The sequence below is a fragment of the Quercus lobata genome, chromosome 3 (genome assembly GCF_001633185.2).
Source record: "Quercus lobata isolate SW786 chromosome 3, ValleyOak3.0 Primary Assembly, whole genome shotgun sequence".
NCBI classification, from domain to species: domain Eukaryota; kingdom Viridiplantae; phylum Streptophyta; class Magnoliopsida; order Fagales; family Fagaceae; genus Quercus; species Quercus lobata.
The window spans coordinates 13299379-13308933 of NC_044906.1; the positions used below are offsets into that span (position 1 = coordinate 13299379).

The 9555-nt window shown below is 39.7% G+C and overlaps 2 protein-coding genes across 2 annotated transcripts; both read right to left on the reverse strand.

Moving 5' to 3' along the window:
- Positions 1-2407: 2407 nt before the first annotated feature.
- On the reverse strand, positions 2408-4121 carry LOC115982573 (pentatricopeptide repeat-containing protein At3g22470, mitochondrial-like). The gene has a single exon (XM_031105199.1). The coding sequence runs from the start codon at positions 3540-3542 to the stop codon at positions 2667-2669; it is 876 nt and encodes a 291-aa protein (XP_030961059.1). The 5' UTR covers positions 3543-4121; the 3' UTR covers positions 2408-2666.
- Positions 3543-4577, reverse strand: LOC115982572 (putative pentatricopeptide repeat-containing protein At1g12700, mitochondrial). Its single transcript, XM_031105198.1, has one exon. The coding sequence runs from the start codon at positions 4551-4553 to the stop codon at positions 3567-3569; it is 987 nt and encodes a 328-aa protein (XP_030961058.1). The 5' UTR covers positions 4554-4577; the 3' UTR covers positions 3543-3566.
- Between the last annotated feature and the right edge of the window lie 4978 nt (positions 4578-9555).

Genomic DNA, 9555 nt, shown 5'->3' on the forward strand with positions numbered 1-9555 from the left:
AATTGGATGATCTTCCTATACTTGGTCATTGTGCATTTCTTCTTTTATGACTCACTAATGTTTTCACAGCAGATTTCCCATGACTTGAAAGTTGAAACTACAACTAAATATAGGGAAACTTTTAATAGTTTTTTATTTATTTATTATTATTTAAATTAAAGCCCATATTATTTAATGCATCATCACCTACCAGATGCAAATATTGGAGGGGTTAAGGGACCATTAAATATACAAATTATAATTATAAAAGTATCACTAAGGCAGAGTTTGGATTCAACTTATTCTGCGTTTGCGTTTGCGTTTTTGTGTCTTTTTTTTTTCTTTTTTTTCTGCCGTTGTTTTTGACTTTTCAACCTATTCACGGTACACTTTTCATCAAACTCAGGTACTGTTCACAACAAAATAAGCCGTGGAATGCACACCAGTGGGTCCTATTTACTGTTCACGGACCCACAAACTTCACTTTTCAGCAACTTTTTCATTAAAAATGAGTCCCACGATACTATTCACACATTTAAAAATTATTTTGCTACAGTGTTTTCAGTTTTCAGTTTTCAGTTTCAGCAAAATAAGTTCTATCCAAACAGACCCTAAGCTATAAGGAAATTTATATGAGACTTTGCTAATGCTACAAAACTGAAATATACGCAAATTGATAAGCCTTGAACCTGCAACCTTTAGCTCTACTACTATAATCCCAAATGTTCATCCAGTTAAGATCTAGTCTAAATTTTTCCAATAGATAGCTCATGTCCTTGCTAAATGAATTAAAGGACCATTAAATACACAATTGTGAATAATAATAATGATAAGGCCGGGAATATAGTATTGAACTGTCGGCCAACCTCCTTAACCATTTTGAGAGATGCACTTCACACACTCTTCATTTTCATGGCTTAAAACCAGTATGGAAATATGGCTCCCTGGATCAACCCAATGAAGACCTTGAAATGCAACACAACAGTCTTGATGCCTGCCCTGCTCACGCAGGAACCAAACAAAGCAAAGGAAACTAGAGCATTAGGACACATGTCATCATGATCATTATTCTTTGCATTGAAAATAAACCTTACTTGTTACTTTTCCCCAATTTGTTTATCGATATAGGATTTTAGACAGTTCTAGGCAAACACATTCCTCAAGATTGAATTTTGCATTTAGTTTTCGCAATCCGTTTACTCTATTTCAATTGGTATTCTAAAAGTTGACAAAAAGTTTGTCAAAATTAGCAAGTATCTGGTATAATATAATTGAAGTTACTCCCTCAGGTTGCAACTAAGGCCCAATTTTCCTAATCCATAGCAAGGTCATGCCAATCCCATACAGATTTTTAACTAATTGTGTATACTAACATCTTCAATTTGTGACAAAGTGCTAGATATGAAATACTGCTCCAACTTAATCAAAAGTAGAACTGAAAAAATAACACCTTTCCAATGACAACAGTAGTGATTCCAGCAGCATCCAAGGCATCTGTTCTTTCACAAATCATGGCTTGTATCAGCCATTTCTGCAATGTTTTTCCAATTTCAAACTGGGGAAGAGGTCACAGCTAGAAACACTACCCCACTTAGACATTTGTGACCTCCAAGACAAAAGAACTATTGTACAGCAAGCTATATGATCACAGGTTTGGAGAATAGCTCATCTGATTCTACTTTGATTTTCAATTACTATTTTGTAACTTAAAACAGTAAACGTCAAAATGATAAACTTGTGATGTTATTTGTATTGTACTGCAACCTAAGTTGCCTCTCTCTCAAACAATGCAAGAAGAAGCATGCAACTGTCAGCTGCCTCCTTGAGCAAGCATGCAACTATCAGCTACTCTAGTAAAATTGCTTTCCCAGTCCACTGTAAATATATCCCCACAAAGCTTATAAGGAAAAAAAAAAAATCTGCTTACAAATACGCATAAAGCATTTGCAGTACTATAGAATAGGCAGTGATACAATGTGTCTAAGCAGTGAACCATTACTCTAATTTTGTTTCCATATTACTATATCTATATTACTATTCACAACATTGAACATACATCCCATGAATTTTGTCTCCTAGGATAGAAAACTTTAATTTGCCATGCCAAAATAGGTATACAACATGTGATTAAAATCCAAAACAATAAGTAGGTTGCATGTGAACCACTCAATCAAAAAACCTAAGGCATTGTTAAGATTCGCTAATCTTCTAGAATTGCATTGATCTGTCACAGATTTAAAGAACTAATTTGGGGTATCCACATTTTCTCTAGCACTACTATATCGACTACTAGAGGTAGTAAGAGTATGCGTAGAATAAGTTAGAGCATCAAATGGAACCATTACTCTAATGAAATATGATTGAATATAAAATCAAGAGAGTTTGTTGATTTAGCAGCCTCACCCATTTCCTGAAGCAGTAAATCTGGTTTCATATTGACTGACAGTAATTCCGTCTTGTAATTACAAGCTAACAATTCAGGTCATGTTTGATCGAGGGATAGAGTGGCAGATCTTGAGGATGATGGAAGTAAGGGACAAGAAGAGAGATCAGAGATTGATCAGTGAGAGAGAGACGGAGATGCTCATTTGTTCCTTTATGACACAAGATTTTTTTTTTCACTCAAAAAAAGTAAATAACCACTTCCAACAAATATACATACAACTTATAGATTGACCGGCAAAGTCTTAATAATGAAGTAATTCTTGAAGTGCTTTATCTCCTGGATTTGCAGATAGCAAGTCAACCACCATGGATGCAGTGGTTGCATTTGCTGAAAAACCTTTGTCAACCATTATCTTAACAAGTTCCAAAGCCTTTACTGTCTCATTTTGTTGCAGCAACCCTTGGATGATTGTGTTATATGTGCGATCATCAGGAGAGAAATGGTTCCCATCCATTTTCTCTAGTAGCTCACTCACTTCATCAATTAACCCCTCTTTGCAAAACCCTTTGATCATTATATTGTAAGTCTTAACATCAGGTTGTAATCCTTTTGCAAGAAGACCATTAAAGATTTCTCTTGCAGTTGTAAGTTCCCTTGCATTGCACATACTGTCAATCAAGATGTTGTAAAACACAATATTGTGGTCCAACTCTTTGTCTTCCATTTCTTGAAACAATGCCAACGCCTCCCCAATTTTTTTGTTCTTACAAAGGCCATCCAACAAGATAGCATAGGCTTGGGGATCTGGAAGTTGGCCACGTGCTTGCATCTTTTGAAATAGGTCTAGTGCAGCCTGGGATCTCTCCACTTGACAAAACCCACCTATAAGAGTGCTATAAGTCACAACGTTGGGAGCCACTCCCTTGTTGGACATTTCATCAAAGAGACTCCTTGCTTCATCAATTCTTTTAATTTTGCAATATCCATTGATTAATATGTTATAGCTAAACACATTAGGTAAACAACCTCTCTCAACCATCATATTAAATGTTTTGATAGCATCATCCATTTTGTTTTGTAAACAATAACCATCAATCAAAGAGCTATATGTGACTGTGTTAGGCTCAATGCCTCTTTGAATCATCATGGTAAAAACTTCGTTTGCCTCGGTCAACATCCCTTCCTTGCAGAGTGTGTCCACCTATATGCTAAAGGTTTGCAAATTTGGCATGACCTTCCTTTGTGACATCTCATTCAACAAAGTATTAGCCTCCCTCCATCGGCCGAAATTGCACAGGCCTTGAATTAAGCACGTGTAAGTGACAACATTCGGTTGAATACCTTTGCTCCTCATTTCAGGCAAAAGGTTCAAAGCCTCAGTTACCAATCTATCCTTGCATAAACTGTTAATAATTGTGTTATAGAACACTACATGGGGTTTAAAATACTTTTCTTCTATCTTCCTGAGCAACCTAACAGCCATATCAGTCTCACCAATCTTACACAGACCATTTAGTATCGTCCCACAAGTAATTTCATTAGGTTGATACCCGTTCTTCTCCATATCTGCAACCAACCTCACAGCTCCAGCCATGTTACCTTGAAGACACAGCCCCTTGACAAGAGTGTTTAGAGTAACAGAGTTTGGGTGGTAACCAAGTTTCAAAATTGTTACCAAGACAGAGAACCCGAAATCCATCCGGTTCAAATTGCAGAAGCAGTTAATCAAAACATTGAGAGTATAAACATCGGGCGAGATTCCGAATGATTCCATTCGTTTAATTAGAGAAAAGGGTAGAGAGTAATGCTTCATTCTTGCAACCGCACCCAAAAATAGAGTAAAATCGACAATGGAAGGCAAAGGGTGCATGTGAAGCATTGTATCAAACAGGTCTAAGGCATGATCAACATTTCTTAAGCTTCCAGACTTGCACTTATCTCTAACAGATTGCAAGAATTGATTTTGATTCTGTTTCTGATGTGGGTTTTTTCTTCTAGTAATAGAAGTAGTAGCAGTAGTAAGAGTAGAATAATAACAATAAGAAGAAGAAGTTTTGGATATGAAAAGAAGAGAGTATGTTAATTTAGAATCACGAAGCAGCGTACCCATTTTCCTGAAGATCCAGCAAACAAATCGGGTTGAGTTTCGGGGCAGAGAACAGAGAAGGAAGCGATGAGGCTGTTTCATACACTCTTCTTCTTCTTCGGCCACTCTCCTCTTTCATACATTCTACCTAAGCTACCTTCTGTGACATGGGAAACTGGTTTTACATACTACGTAAAATTTTGCCTGAATATTACTTTGGTAAGTTGGTTTAGTGAATTTTTGTCTCCTTGTGAGAAAAACATAAGACCCAAACAAAACTTGATAGTTAATGCAGAGGCTTTTCATGTGTTTTGGGCCTGCTGGCCTGGGCCTCTTTTTATTTTTCTCCTCTCCATTTTCCTTTTTTTAACATCTATATATATATATTTTTAGAAACAAACATCTAAATGTAGTTGTGTAAATCATATGCTTTGAGCTTATTTCCATTTTTACTTTTTAAAAATATTTATACATGGTAATATAGTGTTTTTGTTACTTACACAACAAATTATCATAATATTTTCATAATTGATGAGGTATCAATTTTTTATAAGACAAAATAAAATAATAAATTATCAAATCGAAACCGACCACAATTGAAAATAAAGTTCTTATGAAAATGTTATAACATTTTTGGTGTTATTATAATATTTTTACAATTTATAAGGTGTCAATTGCATATAGATAAAAATAAATAAATAAATAAAATATGAAATGTCATACAAGGATGTACCACAACTTAAAGTAAAGGTATTGTTAAAATGTGACATTTTGTTGTTGTTATAATATTTTCACAACTGCTAAGGTATAAGCTTCTTAAAACACTCACATCAGTTCATGCAAAATGGCGTAAGAGCCAAATTTGCCCAACCAATTCCAAACACCACCCACGTTAGCTTATGCATCTATTATGCAAAAATACATTTAAACCATAATACTTATGCAAATATACACAAGCACTATTGTTATGCATTTTAGTTTTTATTATTTCTTTGCATTTTTTGATGATGAAGAAAGAGAGTTGATGTTGGTTTTGTTGTTGTTATAACATCTTAACAACTACTGAGGTGTGAGTAGCTTATAGATCAAAATAAAATAAAATAATAAAATATCATACCATGAACCATCACAACTTAATATATTGTGAAAATGTAACATTTTATTGTTATTACAATATTTTTACAATTGTTGAGATGTAAGTTTGTTGAGGTCCAAAAAAAAAAAAGGGGTTACAATAAAATAAGCCCAAAAGAAATGGAAGAGCAAGTCAAGCCCAAAAGAAATGGAAGAGCAAGTTAAGCCCAAAAGAAATGGAAGAGCAAGTCAAAGCCCAAAAGAAAAAATCCAGGCTAAACCCAAAAGTAACAGGAACGGATGACCCATGGGGGATAAAAGAAAAGCCAGAGGATCCTGAAGCCCAGAAAAGGAAGCAGCATCCCAAAAGAGATCATGGCAAAAATATAAAGAAGCAAGGATCCCCAGAACCCTTCAAGCACAAATAAAAAGGAAGACTGAGACAGATCGGTAGAAAGAAGACAGGAAAAGAAGAAAAAAAACAAGAAGCGCAAAACGACCTCTCATAGCACAGACAGCAAAAGGCCTCGGGGAACCAGGACAGGGAAGAAAGAATAGCAACGAACGACTTTCGTTGATGGCAGAACAAGATTCCGCCCAAATTGGAAAGAAAGGGAAAAGAGAAACACGCCAGAAATGGGGATACCGAGAAGGGCATACCTCAGCACGTCCCAAAGAGGATGACCGACCAGAAGCTTTTGAAGGAATCAGAACCAAGAGAAGGGAAGAATGAGGGAAAACGGCAAAGGAACTTACCAAGGCAACAGGGACAGAACATGCTCTGTTTGCAAAAGAGCAAAACAGAGGAACCCGGGATACCCAGAAAAATTCCATTATAAAAGGAGGGGACGGGTCGTGAAGAAAGGGACGAGAAAAAAGAAAAGAAGCACAAAAAAAAAAGAGAAGAAACTCTCTAGGAAGAACCATCAGAAAGATCCATCCAGAAAGAAAAATACTAAGGGAAGAACAAAATACTGTCTCCCGATATCCTGTAAAGGCCACTATTGCACATACTCGGATTCAACGGGAATCAAACTTTGCAAGTTTTGAAGGCTGAAATAGCCATTCAAGACTGCAATTTTTGAGCTTGATTGGACCTTGTATCACGTCTTAGTGAGCTTTCTGTAATCAAACAGACAATTTGTTAATAAAATACTGCTTATTAATTCCCAGGATCCCACTGCACCTTTTTCTTTATCGTTCTTTTTTTTTTTGCTAATCCTGTCTTTCTTCTGAATTTACGTTGTTAATATTTTGGCATTCTACAATATCCTCGTTTGTCATTTTTGTATGATGTCAGGAGTATTCTCTGCACCTACTTGACTCTTAAACAGCTCGTTAGCTGCGGTGAGCCAAGGCCCGGTCCACCAAATCCTCTCTTCCTTTTTTTTCATTTAGGCCCGGGATCCTTGGGCCTGAGTATCTTGAAAGAAAAGCACTCTCACATTTTGGCGACTCCGCTGGGGACTGGGCAAAGAAGAAGGAAGAAACAACCCTTCACAGAGAATGCCTCCAAGACAAAGAAACAGCAAGGGAACTAATGTGCCACCTACGGCCTCTGAGCCTGTAGGAGAAAACGAGGAAGTTTCCAGGCAAGGAGGTGGGATACCCTTGGTAGAACAGGAGGTGGTGTCAGAACAAAGACACGCGAGGCAGGAACCAGACCTAATGGCCAGAATGACAGCAATGTTAAAGGATCTGGAGCAAGAAGTTCGTCTTCTCAAAGAAGGCAGGACACAGGAGGTCAGAGACGATATTCCCCCTACTGGTCACCAAGATGGGGCACATCCAGAAGGAGGGTCAGCAGTGGGAGGAAGGGCCAACCCTCAGTACCTGACGCTGGCAGACGTCAATGCCCTCCTGGAGCAAGAAAGGGAAAAACTCTCAGGGATCCCCAAGCAATTCTCTCGGGATCCCCCGTTCCCTCCAGAACTCCTTTGCAAACCATACCCTAAGGGGTACGAACCCCCAAAGTTCCATCCTTTCGATGGAAGGAATGGAAGTGCAGTAGAACATGTGAGTAGGTTTGTCCACACTATGGGCCCCTATGCAGGAGACAAAGAATTATGCCTAAGGGAATTCGCCAAATCCTTAGTGGATAGGGCATACACTTGGTACACCACACTGAGACCCGGGTCCATCAAGACCTGGGATGAGATGATGGAAAAATTCTGCGCCAAATATTACCCAGGTGAAGACAAAATCACTTTCCAGAACCTACAGATGGTGAGGCAGAGACCCGGAGAAGACCCTGTTCAGTTCATTAAAAGATTCGAAGACGTGTCCCTAGACTGCTATGGAGACCATGAAGAAAAGGAGCTCGTGGAGACCTGTATAGCCAACATGCTTTTTGATTACAGACTCAACCTTGAAAATTTATGTATCATACAATTTGCTGACCTGCTACAGAGAACCAGAAGGACGGCGCAGACCATGAGAACAAAAAGGCTGCCCGCATCCCAAGCTATGACAGCATCAGCAGGAGAGAAAAGGAAGAGACCAGATGGGAATGTGTTTGAGGAACCACCAGTGATCCCATGTACGGCTGAGGAGTTAAGCCATGTCCTAGACAAGTGGATTGGAGACGGAGTGGTCAGGCCATTCACTGTGTCCAGGTCACCAACAGAAGAAGAAAGGAAGAACCCTTTATTTTGCAGAATCCATAATTATGTCAAGCACTCCACCAAGGATTGCTGGACCCTTCGCAGACTCTTCCACAAAAAGTTGAGAGAAGGAACCCTGGAGCTCACCCAGAAGGAGCCGGAAGTGCAGAGAAACCCCTTGCCTAACCACAAAGGAAAAGGGGTGGTAGCAGTAGTAATACACGGGAACCCGGCAGAAGCAGGAGAATCTGAAGGATCCTTCCACCCGAGCACAGTCAGGACCCTCCAGAAGAATCCCAAGTTCAGGTCATTGTTCAATCAATTAGGATTCGGACCAGAAGCAAGGAGGGTGGCCACAGAGTCTCTCATGAGCATAGCAGCAGATTCAGGGATGGAATGCTTTACAGCTGAGTCACATGCTAGTCGAGCTTTCCTGGAAACGACCAATGCAATAACCTTCACTGATGAAGATATGGAGATTGAGCACCCAGACCACCGTAGACCCCTTTATCTAATGGCCACCATAAACGGCGTTCAAGTCAGGAGAGCACTGGTGGATACAGGGGCATCACTCAACCTCATAGCCTTAAGTACCCTGGAAGCTGTTGGGTTAGTTGACAGAAGGATCCTGGGGACTCCCATGGAGATAACAGGATTTGGAGGATCAGTAGAGTCAACAGAAGGATACGTGCAGCTAGCCTTAAGGGTGGGGCCGATAGTAGCTCTGACAAGGTTTCATGTAATTAATGCAGAAGTTTCTTATCACGTGTTGTTGGGACGCCCGTGGCTTCATAAACATCGCCTTATTCCATCCACGTTCCATCAATGCATTAAAGGGAGACTGAATGGGAGGCCCATAAGGATCCCTGCCAATCGTAATCCTTTCAGCCAGGGAGAAGTGAACTTCGCAGAAACAATGTTTTATGATGAATTGGAGCCAGATGATGAGAACCCCGCCCCAGGGACCCCGGGGGCACCAGTCCTAGAAGAAGAAGAAGGAGGAAGGGGCACCCGTGACCTGAGAAACCTTCTAGAAAGAAAGAGACAGAAGAGGGAGCCCAGCTCTTCAGGATCCCGAGAATGTGTGGTGGTTCGGGAACCTGGGGGAAGGCTGATTTATCGTTTGTGAAGGTGCGCGGGACCTGAATGCATTGTGCAGGAAGGTCCCGGACCACCAAGCTGCATGATGGCCCAAGAAGAAATCCCAGAAGAACCAGTTAAGGAGGCTCAGATCCAGCCTGAGGAAGAATTAAAGGAAGTAGACTTGGGAACAGAACCAGGATCCCGAAAACCTGTCTTCATTAGCAGTCAACTGGTGGCTCAAGAAAGAGAGCAACTGGTAACCTTACTTCAAAAATACAGAGATGTGTTTGCATGGACCTATGATGAGATGCCTGGTCTAGACCCAGAGTTGGTAGTCCATTCTC

Excerpts from the sequence above, each read along its gene's own strand:
- LOC115982572 (XM_031105198.1), bottom strand. The coding sequence starts at position 4,553 with ATGAAACAGCCTCATCGCTTCCTTCTCTGTTCTCTGCCCCGAAACTCA.
- LOC115982573 (XM_031105199.1), bottom strand. The coding sequence starts at position 3,542 with ATGTTGACCGAGGCAAACGAAGTTTTTACCATGATGATTCAAAGAGGC.